This window comes from Gymnogyps californianus, chromosome 19, assembly GCF_018139145.2.
Source record: "Gymnogyps californianus isolate 813 chromosome 19, ASM1813914v2, whole genome shotgun sequence".
Lineage (NCBI taxonomy): Eukaryota > Metazoa > Chordata > Aves > Accipitriformes > Cathartidae > Gymnogyps > Gymnogyps californianus.
In genome coordinates, this window is record NC_059489.1 from 8,126,726 (window position 1) to 8,146,347 (window position 19,622).

Sequence of the window (19,622 nt, forward strand, 5' to 3'; positions counted from 1 at the left end):
TATAAACTCCTGCTTTAGAAAGCAGTGCAGGAAAAAGAAAACAAAAGAAAGTTTTAATCCCCATCTAGAAATAAACTCACTCAACGGTGCTTTCATGGTAAAGGATTCAGAATCATCAAGCTGCTTGTTGTGTGTGCCTGGTGATGGGGATCGTGAGGCACGGTGTGACCAGTACTGTAGCTGGACATGCATTCCTAACCAACTGCTAAAGACTGTGCTTTTGAGGCACCAGGGTGTTCTCGTCACTCAGCTGTCGCTGGATTTTTCAGCATGCCGCGTCTCCCTGAACGCGTTTCATCCAAGTTATAGGCCCTCATTTCCTCCAGCACAACAGAGCTTTTGTTGTGGTCTCAGTGGGGCTTTTCCTTAGTTCCTTTTTGTAAAACCTAAGAGCAGACCAGAAAGCCGGGAGAGAAAATGCCATGGATGTTCTCACTTCCCTTCCCCACCCCCAACATTCGCAGAAATTTTTGAATTGGCACTGAAATACCGTATTTAAAAAATTAAACAAATAAAAATCAAAGGAACATTAATCCCAACACTTTCAGGAGAAACGGAAACTCTAAGCCAGTCTTCAGGCAGCAGCTATGTGCTTTCTGCCCCTGTCTGGGCCCTTTGGGAAGGGAAGAGGTGAAAGCTTCTCCCCTCCTGATCTCCACTCACTTCTGTGTTGCTTTCCCCACCCCCAGCTGATGTGGCTGCCTTTCATGCAGGCTCTGCTGCTGCTATCTGCTTCCCTCTGCTGTTGTTTGAGGGAATGGTTAAGAGCATAAAGAGCAGGGGAAGTAGGTCACGGCAAAAATTCAGAACTGGGAAAAAGAACTGTTCCTGGCTGGGAGAAAGAAAATGGACTTGCCTTTTCCCCAGTGACCTGACTCAGCCTCTTTTCCACATGGCCATACTATAACCCTGGAAACATACCACTGTAAGGGTATTATGTGTTTTAGGATTAACCAATTAACTTATTAGCTTTCTATGAATGTACAGTTCCAAACCAGAAACCAGACCCAGCATCTCTGACACTAATCACATCAGCTGCTAATATTGTTAAGTTATGTTGGTTCAGGTTGTACTCAGTTTCAGATGGAGAGTTAAGCCATGTTTCTTTCATTGGGAAATTGGAAAAAGGGGAAGAAGATGCAATAGCAGCAGGGTGGGGGCTGGGGAAGCAGCAGCCAGCCAAACGGATTGTACAGCTGAGGGTGGGCAGCCAAACCTGCCTCCCAATTGAGGAAGAAGGCACAAAGCACATTTGCGAGTCTGATGCATTCTCCTGCTACCTGATTTACACAGGTCTTCGCCATGTCCCAGTGTGAAACATGGAGACGAGTGGGGAGATCCCAGTAAGTGTGAAAACGGAGACTCATGCCAATACTGCCACACTCGTACAGAACAGCAGTTCCATCCAGAGGTACAGTAACCTGCTTGCTCCATTTAGCGGCTGACTAGAAAAGCAAAAACATTCCAGTCTTATGAAGTAAATTAGTGTGCCAGCTGGGAGAGTATGTGGGCTGCTTGCAGTGTGGTCCTGGGATACAGAGAAACTGCATGTTGGAAGTAAGCTGAAATTCAGCTGCTTGACAGGGCTGTCTTTTCGTTAGGTCGACTGTATGGGAGGAGGTAAGAAGAGTAGGGGAAAACTCAAGTGTAAGAGCAGTCTCATGTATGGGGGTCCTTTTAAAAGCATGATGTGGGTTTGCGGTTGAGCATACAGCATCTGTTTCCTTGAGGAAAATTCTTGGTTGATGATGATCACGTTAAACCATAGATACCCACAAACTGGTGCTAAAAACCACCAAGCTCTTAGTTGTGAGCATGCCCAGAGCATTCCAGTATCCTTACAGAAAGTGTAATTAAGACCTTGTCCTAGTCTGCTTCATGTTACAGTGTTGAAAAGCTTTGTTGGGCCTGTATCGGCAAAGTAACCATTGTCACCACCTGTCAAACTGGGGGGAAGGGGAATAATCCATTTCCTACAGTCATTGTCAATGGTTTGTTATTTTCCTTGCAAACATGTGGCTGTAACTTTCTGTGCTGTCATGTCAGCTGTTTCCTACCTTTTACCATTTGTAATATCCATGGAGCTTCCAGTGAGACTGAGGGACTTCATGGCAAATGGTGACCTTTGGGTGAGCTGATGTGTGATGGGTTGGTCTTTGGGTGAGCTCTAGCTGTGATGGGCATATTTTGGTGTTTCCGTAACTATAGTGGGTTTTCCTTTCTTTGAAGCAAAGCACTGAAGTGGTCACCCTGAACTCTGCTGGCCTTTGTGCCTTTGATCTGTGTTCCTATCTTGCTGTCGAGTCTCTTCATAGTACTTTTGTACCTGGGCTGCCAGTCACTGTTTTTTCCTGTTCATGTCTGGTTTTTTTTTGTTTTTTTTTTCCCATCCTTAGATCTACAAATCCACCAAATGCAATGATATGCAGCAGTCTGGCAGCTGTCCCCGAGGACCCTTCTGTGCCTTTGCACATGTAGAACGTACGTGGGCTGCTTTTATTGTCTTTCATCGATATTTGAGCTATGGAGAGCTTCTGGCCAAAACAGTTAGTTTAAAATATAGAACCACTAAACTAGAGCTTCTGTGAAGGATTTTCAAAAACAAAGTATTAACTTTGACAATTCCTATAAAACTGCGCTAGTGTGGATGGTGTTGGCAGAGCTGAAGGCAGTAGATAGTCTGTAGGACTCAGCCCTTAGCTCTCAATGCACTGTCTCTTGAAGTATCTCCCTCTGTTCCCTCTCACTTGCTCAGTTCTCTGTATGTCAGTTTAGGAGGACAGAAACAGAGAAAGCTGCTTCTCTTCTGTACGTGGATGAACAGTACCTAGCTAAGTTGCAAAGTGTTGTATTTTAAAAAGCTGAGGATAAAATTGCTAATTATAGATAATGTATTGATCCGTTTTAAAAATTAAATACTGTTTTACTATTTATGAAGTTTTGCTTAGAGTTTAAATCTTTAAGTCAGCTTGGAGAAGAAAAATATGCAGCTTTTTTGTCCGCTTTTCCTCAAATCCTCTTTTCTTGATAGCTCCCTGATTTATAGGGCATTATTTCAATTCTCACTTTCATCATCTGTAAACTAGCGATGCTGTTTTGGTTGTGGGAGTTCTGTATTCAGGTGGGTACTAACATTCATAGATAAATGGTTAGCTCCTGGTCCTATGGCTCCTACTCAGTTTCTGCACTCCAGTCTCACTCTTGAATTTGCAGCAATTAGAGCAGGTTACTCAGAAGTCAATAGATTGGCTCTGATACTGACTCACTACGTGGCCTTGAGCAAATCTCTTTGATATTTGATTATCCTTTGTAAATGGTGGAATTAGTAATTGCTGCCTTTGTCAAGGAATGGTGAGAGTAAATTCCCTACAGGTTATGCAGTTCCTTCTATAGGAGGCCTTGTGGACAAGCAGTAATTATAGCTAGAGCTGTGGGCTATAATGGCCCAAAACACAGTAGTGCAACTACACAGTATGAACCAGCAAGCTTAAGAGAGAATGAAATCTTGATAAAGAAACAGTGTTTAACAAACTGCCTTGTGTATACCATAGTATTTTTGTTTAGGAGATGCCTTATTCCTAACAAGATTATTGCACTTGATACTATACTGCTTTAAAGCCAGAGTAACATTCTGTGGCACTTAGGTCATTCCAACCTGGTTATTTCTTGTGCTGTCTTATGGAATTGTATCTTTTAGTCCTTTCTTAGCAAGGTGAACACTGAGGGCCTAATTGAATTAAAATAACAGGAGTCCATTTATTATATCTGCTTTTAGCATGAGTTTTGCTGATTATTAGCAAGAAATGTCTTGAAACCAGTACTTCAAAGATACTGCGGCGTCAGTTAGTTTTTGTAAAGATGCTGAGTTGTGTTAGATGTAAGTACTACTAGTCTACAGCATCTCTACTTTACCTTCCAAGCCAATGACACTTTCTTTTTGTGTATGCCGTTCTATGTACTTTTTTTTGGTAATGGTTTGTACTGAGCACAGGTGGAAACTTATCTTCCTCAGCTAATTATAATGCACCCATCGACTTTGTGCCTAGCAATGAAGGAAGCTCTGCTTAGTTCAAGACAGCTGAGTGAATAACACACAATTCATGCAGGGAAGATAATTTTGGAGCAGTGTTAATGGACCAAAGAGCAGCACAGTGTACAAGTGATGACAGTAATAATGTAAGGAATATTAGATAAGTAGTAGCCATTTGCCAGATAAGGTTTCTCCTTGCTTCTATACTTATAAGTAGGTGCTTTTGAAGTATTTCTTCTCTCAAGAGTATCTAGGTATTCTTGTTCCTAAACATCTTGTGCTCCGTTGCAATTGTACAGCTTTGAGTAACGTTCCACATGCTTTTATTTCTTCCAGAGCCTGCGCTCAATGAAGATTTACAGCAATCCTCGGCTGTGTCTAGCCCGACACAGACAGGCCCTGTGATGTATATGCCATCGGCAGCTGGTGATTCTGTTCCGGTCAGCCCTTCCAGTCCACATGCCCCAGACCTTAGCAATGTATGTAGCACTGTGAGGAAGCCTTGTCCATATTTTATAAGTCTGGGTTTCTCTGAGTCACTGTACTTCTTTCTCCCAAGAAGAGAAATCTTTAGTATCCAAAAGCCCAAAGGATATGGCATTTTTCTTTTAGATCTCAGCTCCACACTTTTTAGAGGGATCTGTTTGTTTGGAACATACAATTCAGTGACTTTAGTATTGTCCTCACCTATAAAATTTCTAAGCCTTCCTTTCTGTGCAGAGTTTATTGATGTACTTTCAGGAAAGTGGAATACATCCGCACATGAAGTCCAACTCCTTCCTGTCTGGAGGTACATATTGGGCTTAGTTTCCAAGTACTCTAATTAAAGGCTGTGAGCCAATAACGTCTAAAGTACATAACTGCAATCGAGTTTGTTTACATATGTAATCTCAGAGGCTTAGCCTGTGCATATTGTGTGTTACGTTATAGGATGTCGTTGATTCCCTCCCTTTCCTACTTCTGGAGATAGCTGAACTCTGGAATATGTTTAAGTAATGGCCCAGATTGTTGATAGTACTTTATTTCAGTTGTACATACAAGAAGGGAGATCTTTAAATGCTGAACAGATACACACAAACAGATAAGAAGCCCATGGAATGCTAGACCACTTCATTTTTGCTAAGATGTTTTGTTTGTTTGTTAAGTCTTTCCTGTTTGCACTACTGTTGATAAGGTGTGTAACCTTTTCAAATGGTTGGTCAAGGTTTTGAGAAGGTAAAATGACATGAGTTTAGCTCATTTGAAACTGGTCAGAATGAGGTGAACTCACTTAGGACCTCTGTTTTATCTTTTTCCCCTTCTTTGAAGAGAAGCTGATAGTTTGATTGTATTAGTGCCAAAGCCAGCCTAACAGTTCATAGTTCTCCTGAATTTGATTGCAGCTAGAATTCCAAACAGATCTTGAAAAGTCTGGACATAATATTTTCTCTCACTGAATAACACTGTGGAAAGCAGTAAAAAACAAACCCCCTTTGTCTTATGAATGTGTCATCTAAATTCTCTGAAAACTGCAGTGAAATTGAAGATATCTTCCACTTAATAGACCATTTAGGTCTTTTCTGTCTCAAGCTCTTAGTCTTTTAAACAGTCTTTCCTAATCCTTGGATATATGCCAAACGGCAACACATGTCTTTCTGTGACTTCATCACTCCACAGGGCATCTGCATGTAGCTTGCAAACAAATATGGCTTTGCTGGTGATCATTTTACATGATGAATTAATCAGAGAAAAAGGTCCCTCTAGCAGCCAGCCTCACGTGGCCTGTTCTGTTTTGTATTTGTACTGTAGGTGTGGAATAAATCAGGAACTCTGCCAACTAGCCCCACCTCCACCACAGTGAGTAGTATCTTTGCGACTGTAGGGAAGCATGGACAGCAGAATGTCTGTATAAAAATAAAATCAAAACATTGTAGGATGCTCCTTCTTTCTAATGCCAGCCCAGACTGTGCCACATTTAAATCTGTGGTAGCAGTAGCTGTCTAAATGTTGTCTGAAACACAGTCATGCTTGCCAGTGCAGGCAAATAATTTCTTGTCCCAGAGAAATGGGATATCTGCATTGATCCAGGTAGGCGCTTTCTCTAAAACTCATCTTAGTCTCCTTTGCTGCTGTCTGTGGCTTCATCTACAGTGCAAAACTAGCCTTGTTGCATGTGATTGTGATCCCTGGTATTAGTCTAAAGAATGGAACTGTTGGAAATCCTTGGGTTTTTTAATGCAGCTGTTGATACTTGGCTTATGCCTGCATTAAAACTTTCAGATTTCCAACTGGAAAGCAAAAGATACGGTATTACATGTAGCTCAGATATGCTTGGTTGTTCTGACTGCCATAGCACCTTTCCAGGTTTCACACTACTACTCAGAGTGCAGACAGGATCCACGGTAGCCTAAGGAAAGCGAAGAGAGTTTTGGTCAGGTTTGGAAACTTGATCAGTCACATCTGAGGCCTCAAAAAGAATAAATATCACTAGAGCTGTAGGCTGTTTTTTATAAGACTGCACTCCAGTACAAAGTAATGACAATAAAATCATAATTGTGGGACTGTATAAATCCAGTATTTACTGGAGCTTTTTCCTGGTTTTTAGTTACTGTTTACTGGAAGCTTGTATGCTTGTGTTGACTGTCAGTATAATCGGTGCACAAACAGTGAAATGAATGAGCTCTTCCGTGGGATGCCTCTCCTCTTCGAGTCGTTGCTACTGGCTGGCTGTACTTTCCTGACACTTGTTCCTTCTATTAGATTCTTTGTAGGAACAGCAGTCTCGGAAGCCCATCTAATATATGTGGGTCTCCTCCTGGTGCCATTGGAAAGCCACACAGCTTGGAGACCATTGGTTTTCCTCCAGACTCAGTAACAGCAGCCGGCAGCTACAAGAAAGCACCGGGGTTTGAGCGAGAAGATCAGGTGGGGGCCGAGTATTTGAAGAGTTTCAAATGCCAGGTTAGTAGGGAATATTGGCTGGAAGAGTTGGGGGGATGAGGAAGAATGAGAAATTGCCCAGTCTAGCTTGAATGTATTTTTATTTTTCAAGGAACAAAAATGAGAAAGCACTATTCTCATTAGCAGTTCTCAGATCTCTGCTGTTGCTTTCGGCCTCCCTTCTAGTCTCTTCCATCTTACATCTGTTCTTGTCTGCCTAGCTGCCATCACACACTCAGTTTGTAGAAGTCAAGCTGCTGCTTGTTTTCCTAATCCCTCACAACTTCTGTCCTGTGTTGAGCCTGGGCAGCTTCCCACATATCACTTTTGCTCTTTCTTTTTCTTTATTTAGGTCCTTGCCAACAGTTGCTGTTTCTTTTGCTGTATTGTCTCATGGAAACTCATCCTTCCTTCTCTGTTCTCACTCCGAACTCTTAACCTTGATCTCCGTGACTTGGTTTGTCTTCTGTTTTCACCATTCATTTCTCTGGTGTATTAAAAATGTCATGTTAGTTCTCTCTTGCTTCTCTGGCTGTATCATTCTGATCCGTGACTCTCTCCTGTGGCTTCTGTGTTAAATTTGAATTTCTCATTCTCATTTGAAGAACCCTCTGCAATCTTACCCAACCCACATCTCTAATGATATTCCCTCTTATCCCTTTTGGATATCCCAGTCTTGCCTTGCTGCTTCCTCAGTCTTATCCTTCTTGGTGTCATGCCTTATTCAGACTGCTCCCTAAGCCTAGAACAGTCTCTTCTATCTCTTCTGCCACACATGAGCTTTTCCACAGTCAGCTTCTTATTGTGAATTTCCTTTCTTGATGTTACAATTAATAGTTTCTCTGCACCATCCCTTCCAAGTCAGCTGAGTCCAACCCAGAGCTTGGGTCTCAGTTTTTATTCCTCACTGAGTTTGTAAATGTAATAGAGTAACATCTTGATTTAGGGGAAGGAACAGCTACTTTTATGAAGAGGTGCCTGCAAAAATAAGAATAAAAATACCTGGTCTATGTTGCTTGAAAACAGAGATGAGAAGAGGTGCTGCTTTTAACCTGGCTACATTTAAACTCTTGTCTGTAATATTAAAGAAGCTAGCCTTAATAAACTTATACTGCTGTGTTAGTATTGCACTGCTGTGAGGAAACAGTGGAAATATCCCGTCCAGACAAGATCTTGCATAAAGTAGTTGGATTTAGAAGCAGACTCTGTGGGTTTTGTTTTATTTATTTTTACAACTTTGGGAAAATATGACCAAACTTTGCAGTAGGACAAGTCTTGAACACTGTTAGTCTAATTAAAATGACTTAGTGACAAATACAGATTAAGCTATATGCATTTCGCTTTCTTATAAATGCTTCCATTGTCTTGCTTAACGTGGATGTGGCTTAGGAAATTGCAAATTGATGCAACACGTCTTTGGGGGTAAAGAGCAGACCATGCTGTGATCCTGGCACTTCTCGCGGGCACAGCAGCTTGTAGCAGTTGTTTAGAAACAAAAGAAAAAACATGTGCTCATTCTCTATTGCCTCTGCTGCAAAGGAGGAGTGAACCCAAAGCCGAAGGACTGAGAGAACCCCTGTTCCCTGCCAGCAGAGGCAGGGTGCCAGGGAGGCCCTGCTTTGGAGAAAATGGGCAGCAAGCCTAAGCCAAGGAGAAAGGGAGTGGAGCACGAATAGGACTTTTAAGAGGAGGGCCAGATGATGAGCATTTATGTCTGAAGTCCAGGCTGTGCTACAAAGATACTGTATTCAGGTAGCTCCTTACTTATGTGGCTTTAATTAAGCAAAAACCTGTGTTAAATGACTGGAATAAATAGCTATTAAGATACAGACGGAAGTAATCACAGTTGCCTTATGCTAGGCTTCTACAGACAAAATTAGGTGTCTCATAAGTGTCCTGATTTAATTTTCTTTATAATTACTTACTCTTAAAAATCCTCTGTAATTCCCTTTGGCTGCAGTGGGCACCAGAGATTCTCATATGCCTTGTAAATTAGACCCAATAATTAGGCATTTAACTTTGTTCACTCATATTTGAAAACTTAAGAGACACTCTGGCTCAGCTCTGCAATAGGCTTGTCATTTTTCCTCTGTAGAATTAGTACAAATAGTTTCTATCTTATTAGAATGAAAAATGCACCTTCTGTGTTAATAGGTTCCACATAGTTTGTGGTAAGGCTGAGCCAGCAGTTAAAGCTAAAAATACTTTTCCTGAGTCCCAAAAGATTTAGCAAGCTGGAAAAATGCTGGCTGCACTGGAAGGACTTGAGTGCCACAACCAGGAGGTGTTCCTGACACACAGTGCAGTGGGTTTGTTCCATGCTGGTCAGAAAACATTCAGTTTCACTCATAATTTATGTCCCCTGTTTTCTTCCCTGACTGCAAGAGAGTGAGCTGGAGAGTTTCAGCCTGCCCTTTGAATTTCTGTCTTGATGTATGCCCTTTTTAATGTTATTTGGAGCTAAAGGAGACTGGCTTAGTGGTGACAGTCGGTTTGCTGTGTTTTTCACTGGTGTTACATGAATTCAAGGCAGTGGGAATTGGGACTAGCTTAGAAACATGTTCACTTTTTCTCCTCCTTAAAGAAAAAAACCTTCTAGTAAGACTTAACTGCACCAGCGCCAGCTAGCTACATTGGCAGGAAGCCTCTCGGTGGGGGGGGGCATGGCTGCCTCTGTGCCTTCACTTTAGCTGCTTGATGTCTGTTGATAGCACATCTTGTGTTCAGATGAGTGTCAAACAGGGCAGGGATGTGTTGGATAATGTAGCAGGCGTGTTATCAGACACACACAGATGCACTAACGTAACGCATCTATTGCACACAAAGGAAAACAAGCCTGATTGGTTCAGTGGTAGTTTTGCTGTATGTAAACGCGCTGTATGTTGTTCAGGGAAGTGTGAGAGAATGGTACCCACCGCAGAAGGATCTTTGCATCCGTATCTCAACTGCCTGTTTGCCAGGCTTTGACCTCCCCATCTGCCCATAGGCATACAGCTGAGCAGAGAAAATGATTTAATTAAGTAAAACCAAGGGATGAATTCTTCTGCTGCTCTTTCGCCTGTCTGGTTATGTCATCCCTCTCCAGCAATCATTTATCTTTTTCGTAAGACTGTTTAAGCCAAAAAGTCAAGGCGTATCACTTCAGGTCAGTGTGGCGTCTCATGTGCTGCTGTTGCACATCATGCCTGAATCTCCCCTGTAGAGATGGTGGCTGCCTGCATTTGCGATAAAAACGATTGAGCGGACTTTATGCCTGGAATATGTCTCTGATTCAGACTGGGGGGTTGGAGAGCGAGTAAACAAGCAGGCCTGACTCTCAGCACTTTTTTGCTCCCTCTCTGTGCCCGGAGGGTGTGATTGATCTCCCTGTGCCTTACGCATGTAGCAGCATGGGAGGAACAGAGCAAGGCCTGCAGAACAGACCGTTACACACTGACAAGCTCATGAGGCCACTTCCTTCCCAACTCTGGTTATTGTAGCTCAGAATTGACTGATGTTGTGAGGCAAGAGGGTTGATAGCCGTTAAGGATATAGTGCTGGAAGGTCCTTAAGCTGAATTTTTAGGCTGGATAGTGGAATTCTAAACATATGTTGGCATTCATGCAGTTTTGCAATTCAGACAGCCTTGACCTCACTTACGTTTTATAGCTTTGAGCTCTCTGTGTTAATGGATGGGAGAAGGATTTTTTTTTTTTAAATAAATTTTGATGATGTTGCTTTTAAATTTGGTTAGTTATCACTGTATTTTACTTTGCAATCCTAGTTGGGAGCTGGAAAAGTTTGAGGGAAAACATAATCTACATACTTTATTTTCCCAAAGCTGAAAAATGTTTTCATAATCTAAAAATATAGTGTGCCTCCCACCATTTCTGGCCCTTTTTTTAGATACTAGTAGGGCTGATGAGTTATTTATAGCAAGGCAAAATAATTCATTTTTGGTCTTGGTTCTTAAGATGTCCTTTGTGCTAGCAGAGGACTTATAGCAGCATTGAAGGCAAACGTAACTGTGACAAGTCTTTGCATAACTCTAGGGGTGATGTCCTGGTATATAGAAAGCAAATTACTTGGAGTGTTTTCAGTTTGTTATGGTTTCCCACTCTCCGAATTCTCTAGTGCCCAGAGCAGGTTGTAAGAGAGGAGGGGACTGTGTTTCTCATGGCCTCTGCAAAGCCAGGAGTCAGCCATTTTTAATTTTGCTGCTAATCTGTCTGCTTATCTTTTGTTCTATTTCTCTGCTGCAGCAAGCAAAAATGAAGTCCCACTCACTGGAACACAGGAGCCAGGAGCAGCCTTTGTTACAGCCCAAACAGGTACGGTACTGCTAGCAGGGCTCTGAACCTAGCTCAGTGCTTGCACCACCACAGACAAGGACAGGAGAAATCTCTGTGGATCCAGACAACTCTGCAGGGAGTAAATGACAGTCCAGACACCATTAGGGATGCTCAGCTTGAGGGATTACTTTATGAAGATGGCATGATTTGCTGGAGGTGTTATTTGTGAATGGCTAGACCTGTGTGAATTCAGGATAGATTCATAGGCCTGGACTGTGTTGGAGAGAGTCTCCAAATTACAGAAAATTGAGCTGGAATGGACCTCTGGAGTCATCTAAGTTCAAGGATTTGGCAAAGAGAATTTAATATCAGGTTCTAAGTCGTGTGCTGAACTAAGTCTGAGTGAGTGATTGTATGTCCCATCGCTATGATTGCATGCAACCTGTGGGTCACAGGAGTTAATTCTGGGGCAGCCTGAAGGATGTTTGTAATACTGGGGTGGATGGGGGGGGGACGGAATGGAGAACAGTCGGCAGAAATTAAAGAAAAGCTGTTAATCTCTCCCCCACCCCCAGCCCAGTAGTAGCACCAGCCATCTGTCAGGTTGGAAGCAGGCAGGAACAGGTTTGCTGCTGATCTTTGGCTCATTCCTGCATGTTTCTGAAGGGATTCTTCTATAAAGATGTTTTATTTCCTACCTCTTTCCCTTTTAAAACTCTTGTTTCAGGACATACTGGGTATTCTCCCAGTGGGGAGCCCGCTGACATCCAGCATCTCCTCTAGTATCACCTCCAGTCTGGCTGCAACGCCACCAAGCCCTGCCGGCACCAGCAGCATACCAGGCATGAATGCCAATGCCCTTCCTTTCTACCCAACCAGTGACACCGTTGAGTCTGTCATAGGTAACTTTGCCTTTTTTACTTACGCTAATAGGACTTCCTCAGACGTGGATCACCAGGTATGAGAATTGGAATAGCATGGGTGTTCCAGTGAACTCCGGTTTTTCGTCTCTGTCAGTGTTGGCAGATTCCTGAGGCTGTAAGCTTTTTCTGTGACTGTGACACATCTGATGTTTTCTGCAGGTCATTATGGATGAAATTCACCCACGGGACCAACAGAAGGCTTCTGAGCCACTTACTCAGAATGTCAGATGGTGTAAAGGGCCTTAGTTTTAGGTTTGTCAAAGTGACAAAGAGGTCTTGGAGTAGGCAGGAAATCACAGGGGCATTTTCCACGGTTACAACCCCTTACATTCTAAATCACAGTTTTATAGCGAGGGCTACCACCAGGTAGATTGTAAGGACTTGCCCTTCATAGAGTGTAGGACAAAAGCTGTAAGAAAAAGGAGAACAGGAGAGTCCAGAGAGTGGAATCACTCCTCTTAGATAGGTACAGGTTTTTTGGTTACCTGTTTTTCTTTTTTTTTTTTTTTTTTTTTAAAATCTGTTTCTGAGATGATCTCACTAATTTGTTAAAAAATAATAATAGAAATGAGTGGGCATGTGTGGGATGGAATTATATTGATCATGATTAGTGATGAGGCATGTTCAAATAGATATAACACTTGCAGGCATTCATAAGCTTTCCTTATTTTACCCTATCTTTGAACCTCAGAGATGTTTTTCAAGTGTTCCCTTCTACTGGTATTTCTTTTCTGAGTGGCTCTTCAGCAAAGTAGGGACAAAGCACAAGCCAGATCCAGACATGTCATAAGCCAGTGTTACTGCATATTATGGACAGACTTTAAAGAGCAGTTTGGGGAAGACTTATGGGAACTGCTGTTATTTCATCAAATTTTTGTTTTCATATAACATTTGGGAATACTTTGAGACAAAAAGAAATCAGATCAGGCAAAAGAACCTGAACTGAAAAGCTGCCCATGACACTTCTGCCAAACCATTTAAGAACAGCGTTGCACAGGGCGGAGAGTAGGGCCGTGCAGACTGACAAATAGAGAGCGAAGGCTCCTCTGCATGTAGGCTCTTTGGGCCATCCTATCTCTTGAAGTTGTTGGTCCTTTATAACATAATTGGTACCTCTGTGTCTGGCAGAGTCTGCCTTGGATGACCTGGACCTGAATGAATTCGGAGTGGCTGCCCTGGAGAAGACATTTGACAGCAGCACAGTGCCCCACACGAGTGGCATCATGATAGGTACATGAAAGCAACAGAGCTTTCTTTATCTTCTGCCAAGCAGTGTTGCCCAGTCGCCTCAGTGGAGCCAGCCCAACAAAGCTCTAAAACCAGTCCCGAAATAACATTGGTTAAAACAGCAATTATAACAAACTCTGGCAACCGCTGAGCATCTTTGAAGTGAAAGCTTGCCCTTACTGACTAGCAGAGCTGAGTTCTTGCCATTGGGCCCAGGTGTCTTGGGGATGTTTCTTGAGACTGAATGGGACTTGCTTGATTTTTTTTTTTTTTTTTTTTAAAAGTGTGCAAGTAGACTCTAGAAGGCATCTGATACCTTTAAAAACAAGCCAAAGTATAACAATTTACATCTTAAGCAGAAAACTCTCCCTAGCAGTAACAGGAAACTCACTGACCTGGTAATGCTATCCATGTGTTACAGAGTGTCATCATGGTCTGCTGATTTGATTCCTGTAATGTCTGTCTCATTTTAATATGTGGAGGTAGGCTAAGGCCTCTTCTACCTGTCTCTAATGAGTGTCCAGGGAAAAACGAAATGTCTTGTAACTTTTTGGAAGTGGTTGTAGTTTCTGACTACCCTTGCTGTGTAAGACAGGTTTTTGAGTGGGAGCTAACTTTGGTTGTCTGAAGGTTTCCAAGGGAACTACACTGCCTGGAGCTGTATTGAGGTAGGAAGGGACCTGTGGAAGGAACCCTAAAGAATATCACTTCCACTTCCCTGCCAAAGATAAGAGCCTGGTTGGAGAGTTTACTGTGCATGTCTGCTGATAGCCCTGCTTCTGCCGCTACCCATCTGCAGTGGCTTAAAGATCCTCCGCACTGCTTTTCCTTCTGTTCACGTCAGGTCTGGGTGTTACCTGGTGATCTTCTAAGAAGGGAGATCAGGAGAGAGTGGGGAGCAGGGCTGAGATCTCCCTCAATCTGTGTGTGGCAGGCAGAATGACCACTTGCTTAAGGGAAGTGTGATGTCTTTGGAGGCTGGGCTTTTGTTTATTTGGGGATTTTTATTATGGATAGATCCAGGCACTCACATATGTCTAAAATGACTAAAGCTAGTAGCTGATTTTTAGTGGTTAAGATCATGACCTGACCCAGCATGACAGTGTTCTCACTACAGGTTGTTTGGAAGTATTAAAGGCAGAGGCACATGTTTTAGAAGTGAATTTTTCTCTACAACGTATTTCACTGGATACCAAATTAGTCTTCTCTAGACTGATAGGGACTGCACTCTGCTCAGAAAACCTTTTGTTGCTTTGGCCGCTGAAAGAGTAGTCCGTTGAACTCTGGAGGGTCTTAACCTACGTGGTTCATGGGACAGCAGCTTCAGTGCTCCTCTTAAAGGCTGAGAGGGGAATGAAACGTGATGAGAAGCAGAGGGAACCCCGAGGGGCTTAGGGAGGAGAAGGGGAACCTAACGCCCTCTGCTCTGAACTCCTGCACTGTGCCCAGACTTCATGGTCATACATAGCCATCCTCTCTGTGTGTTCTTTGTCCAGGTGGGAGTTTGCTGCAAAGTTCTGCTCCTGTAAATATCCCCGGGTCCCTTGGAAGCTCTGCCTCCTTTCACTCTGCTTCTCCTTCTCCACCGGTCAGCCTCTCATCGCATTTCCTTCATCAGCCCCAGGGACACTTAAGCCAATCAGAAAACACATTCCTGGGGACATCAGCTTCTCATGGATCATTAGGTAAATGCACAGTGTGTGTGTCCCATGTACATGCCTGTCTGTGCCATGTAAGTATTTTCTTTTAAGTTAGCTTTAATTTTAATGTATTATTTCACTGCTGCCATTTGTATCTCTTCTTCCTATGAGAACAGCAAAAGTACTAGAAGCTGCTTTACCAAAAATAGGCTAATACCTTGTGAACAAGGGAGCAATTCCCTCTGCTTCCCATGTATCTAGGCTGAGAAAAAGGGACAGATAAGTTAAGTGACTTGCTCTGATGATGCCTTTCGGGGAAAAGAGCTCTGCCTTTTCCTGCCACCAATGCTGTGCCGAGACTTCACTTTACATACAAACTCAGAGCTGGTCCTCAGCTTTGCTTAGTTGAGGTGGGGATTGCAGTTTGCCCTTGGGACTGCTTGTAGGTCAGATTGGCTTCTGGGAGCTCTAGAGCAGGCTTGGGTCATTGTACTTTTTTTCTCCGATTTGGCACTCTGCGCGCAGTTTTGCAGTATGGACTTTGCAAAAAGTTACAGTGTTCCAGCTTTGTCCCCTTTGCTCCTTCCCCCTCACCCTTGAGGATCTGTTTCCTGTATGAGGGACTGTGAAGGGAAGAGGAATTGTTTTGGAACTTCAACTGTATCAGGCAGAACTGGGAACTGAGGGCCCAAATCTATTTTATTATCAAGACGCAGGGTTACCTTGAGAAAAAACTGTTTGGGCTGGAGGCTACAGTGACACTGGCTCTGCTCACTTCTGTTAGTAAATATTAGTTCTCTCTGTTGATACTAGACGTAAATGCTCCTTCAAATTTGAGATACACTTTAATCTTTAATATTCAGCTTAACCTAATAAAATGATGACATGCTTTTGTAATCTATTTCTGCATGCACTTATCTGTGTAACTGCATCCCTTGTTTGCATAGGCCAAAACCATGCTTCCATGCCTTGCGATTGCTGTTTGTTTGGCTTTAACAGCTTTTACAATTACTGTAATAAGGAAAGAGACATCAGAGGACATCTCTGCTATTAGTGTTGAGGCTGGCTGTTCATCCCAGTTTCAGTAAGAAAAGGAAAATTGCTGATAAGGCCTGCTTTTAATTTCAGAAGAAACAAGTTAAGCAGTTATATTTGTCTTGACTATGTAGTTATCCAAATAAAAAACCAAAGAAATGCAGGAAGTTCACAAATGCATTTAAATACTTCATTTTTAAGAAAAAAGTTAGATATTTTCCTGTAATACAACAAAACCATTTTTGCTGAGGTTTTGATAAGACATTTAAATAGTAACCTAGCAGTTGGGAATTTGGAATCTATCTATTCCACGCGACTTGCTGAATGCACGTAAGTTAGTGTGTAGTGTGTGTAGCTAGTTACTTATTTGTATTGCAGTTGAGTTAAAAATACCTAGTTCTGGGCGAGTTCCCACTGTGCTAGATGCAGAATGTGCAGAGAAGGCATTCCTGACCAAAGGGGCTTGCTACTTCAAATGTGAAATGAGAACAGCAGGTGGAAAGAGGGAGTAAAAAGAAATGATGAGATGAGCTTGGTCAACATTATGGCAGGATTTGTGGCTTGCCAGCATCCTGCTTAGTGCTAGATTGCCTTTCAAGGAAACTGGAGCTTTAAAAACAAAATGTGAGTTGAGGTTCCATTAAAACTTCTTGCTCTCAACTGAGCATGCTTCAGAGCAGCTGAAATAGATCTATGGTAAGTGGCCTGAGCCAGTGAAGAGCCCTTGTTGCTCTGCTAAATGACTTGTTAATGCACGTAAGCCCTTAGTGAAAACAAGTTACTGTTTTTCGGCTGTATTTTTTTGTAACTGTTTGTGTCTTGGCTGGCACTAAATGGGAAGTAAGTGGTATTGGGTTAGCCCTCAGAGGGAGGCCATTGGCCCCAGGGCTTGCTTGCAGACACCGTCAGTTCGGCTGCTGTAAGATGAGAATTATCAAATGCAACTGGATTTAGGAATGTCCACACCCAGTGGTGAGCACCACTGAATGAAAATGACGGCTACATCAAACTGGTGCGTGTCTGTGTGCGTAAGAGTCCACATCACTCAGTAGCTCTGTCTTGATATGAGCTTTTCCTACTAGTTCTCCCCTGAGTGCAAAGTGTGGATGCTTATTTTAAGTAAAAATATTTTTGTTATTAAAAGAGTACAAACCTTGGACCCTGTGAAAAGTAGCCAGTTTTGTTTACAGCTGGTTTTCTACTGCTTTGTCTCCTAAGCCTTGAATTTCTTCCTGAAAAGAGAAATTATTTGAACAAGCTAAAACAGGGAAGTGGTTAGTTAGTCTTTTCCGGTGCCAATCACTAGCAGCTCTGCAGGGGATGAAGCTGATGTATATACTGACGCCTCCACTTGTTCATAAACCGGGTTTTCCAGTTAGTGCTGTTCCTTGCATATGCAAACAATAATGACATTGGCACATTTTAGTCTCACTGTTTGGGAATTGAGACTGCTTTTCTAAGCACCAAGCTGAGGAGACAAAAGCAGAAGTTTTCTTAGGGTATAGTGTGAGAGGAAGCACCACCTGGGTTGGCTGTGTGAACCAATCTGTTCACCAACGCTGATGGCTGTGCTGCACAGAAACGTGGGAAGGTAGTAAGCAGTTCAGAGATTCTCATGTGAGAAGGGGGATTCAAGCTGGTGGTCAGCTCTGCTCTAAAATCGATGCTTCTAAAAACAGTCTGGTTCAAAAGTTGCTGCCACTCAGTTTCTTGGGTCCTCCCTGTATCATCAAAGATGAGGCCTAATGGTGTGAAACTTCCCCTACAAAGTCCCTCTGTGACAGACTCCTGGGTCCTGGGGATGAAAGTAATTCTTAAGATGATCTTCTTTTTCCTATGTACACATTTTTGAATCCTGGATTTCACAGGGGTAGGGAGGAAATGGGGAAATTGCCAGCACCTGTGACATAACCCTCTCTATTTCCCTGTGAAACAGGTTTAAATGGGATGAACAGCAGCATATGGGAACACTTTGCTTCGGGGAGTTTTTCGCCCAGTACCTCACCTGCATTTCTGTCAGGTCCAGGTGCTGCGGAGCTGGCACGGCTACGACAAGAACTGGATGAAGCCAACAGCACAATAAAGCAGTGGGAAGAGTCTTGGAAACAAGCCAAACAGGTACTTGGGCAACTCCTGGGAAGAGGGATTAGGGAGTGTAAAGGAGTAGGAGGGTGTCAGCCTTTAACGAGAAGCTTTCCAGACACTGAGGTGATGGGAAGAGCTGTAGGTTTTACAAACGGATTCTTTTAAGCATTCTTATTCTACTGCCTTGGAAAGAGGGACTGAATCACTCTGCCTGATGTATTCAGATGCTGGACACGCAAGGCCAGGTGTCGTAACGGATGCACTGAAGTGCTTGACAGTCTTTTAGGCCTGCCAGTTGGCTTAGATCCATGACAATTTGCCGGTGTGCAAAGTTCATCCCCTTAACGGTGTGAGCCAAATATGTAGAACCACAGCCCAACCAGATGGGGGTATCTGGAATGAGCAGCGCTTTGAAGCAAAACTCCAAGGATGTTTCAGAATTTGGGAACAGGGCAGATCGGACAGAACACGCTCCTGGTGAGGAGTGTATGGAAATGGATATTTTTGCCTGGGATTCTCCCTTGGAGGCTGACCAAGTTTTCAGACTGCTTCTTTTACCCTCTTGTTGGAACTTGTAGGCTTGTGATGCTTGGAAAAAGGAGGCAGAGGAAGCAAATGATCGCGCCAACACAGCTAACATGGAATGTGAACTGGCCCGGGAGCAGAGGGAAGCCTTGGAGCTGCAAGTGAAGAAACTGCAGGAGGAGCTGGAGAGGATCCACACAGGCCAGGACCCTCAGTTTCTGCGCTCCTTCTCTGACCTGGAAACGCTCTCGCTCTCTTCACTTTACACCCTTCAGAAACAGCTGCGGGCAAACCTGGAGAAAGTCGATAAGGTGAGTACCAGGAATTTGCAGGGCAGGGCTTTGCTCTCTCTGCTCCTACAGATCGCAGCTTTTTTTCCCTTTAATACAGCCAGAAATCGGAAGCCTGTCAAAGCAATTCCATGTGGATGTAGCCAAAGTGAGTTTTAGCCAGCTTGCAGGAAAATACCTACATCTTCTTTGTGCCTAAAGTACAGAGTTTAAGTCAAAGCTGCTCTGTTGATCCGAAAGGCCCTAAAAGACATCATGCTGTGCTGCTTTGCTTTTGCTTCAGAAGATGAATGGGCGGACAGCTGCAAGTCCTTCCCCTGCTGCCTCCTTGCTGTTCCCCCCAAACTGCGTAGCGCAGAACGGCAGCCCCTTTGCTTTGTGACTTTGACGCTTATGTTTTGCCCTGTCCCCCTCTCTTGCAGGCGGTATTTCAGATGCAGTCAGTGAAATGCCTTAAGTGTCAGGAGGAGAACCGGGTGGTGTTACCGTGCCAACACGCAGTGCTGTGTGAAACGTGCGCCGAGGAGGGCGAGTGCCCCATCTGCCATCCCAACAGGCCCCACTCTCTCCAGTCGTGACCTTCCTTCCAAGGACACTTGTTCTAATCATATCATATAGAACTTTTTAACTTTATACATACGTACATATATATGTATGTGTACATATATATATGTATG

At 43.2% G+C, this 19,622-nt stretch overlaps 1 protein-coding gene across 4 annotated transcripts in view; it reads left to right on the plus strand.

Moving 5' to 3' along the window:
- The window catches only part of UNK (unk zinc finger), a 41,411-nt gene extending 21,789 nt beyond the window's left edge, over positions 1 to 19,622 (plus strand). Inside the window, exons 6-17 of one of the 4 annotated variants that reach the window (XM_050908511.1) lie at positions 1,294 to 1,411; positions 2,397 to 2,481; positions 4,367 to 4,509; positions 5,819 to 5,866; positions 6,770 to 6,970; positions 11,191 to 11,259; positions 11,948 to 12,122; positions 13,272 to 13,373; positions 14,867 to 15,055; positions 17,982 to 18,163; positions 18,709 to 18,966; positions 19,368 to 19,622. In XM_050908511.1, the coding sequence (XP_050764468.1) occupies positions 1,294 to 1,411; positions 2,397 to 2,481; positions 4,367 to 4,509; positions 5,819 to 5,866; positions 6,770 to 6,970; positions 11,191 to 11,259; positions 11,948 to 12,122; positions 13,272 to 13,373; positions 14,867 to 15,055; positions 17,982 to 18,163; positions 18,709 to 18,966; positions 19,368 to 19,523 (1,726 nt within the window). In that variant the 3' untranslated portion in view covers positions 19,524 to 19,622. The remainder of the gene's footprint in view (positions 1 to 1,293; positions 1,412 to 2,396; positions 2,482 to 4,366; positions 4,510 to 5,818; positions 5,867 to 6,769; positions 6,971 to 11,190; positions 11,260 to 11,947; positions 12,123 to 13,271; positions 13,374 to 14,866; positions 15,056 to 17,981; positions 18,164 to 18,708; positions 18,967 to 19,367) is intronic. The other 3 variants (XM_050908512.1, XM_050908514.1, XM_050908513.1) reach the window with 3 other exon arrangements.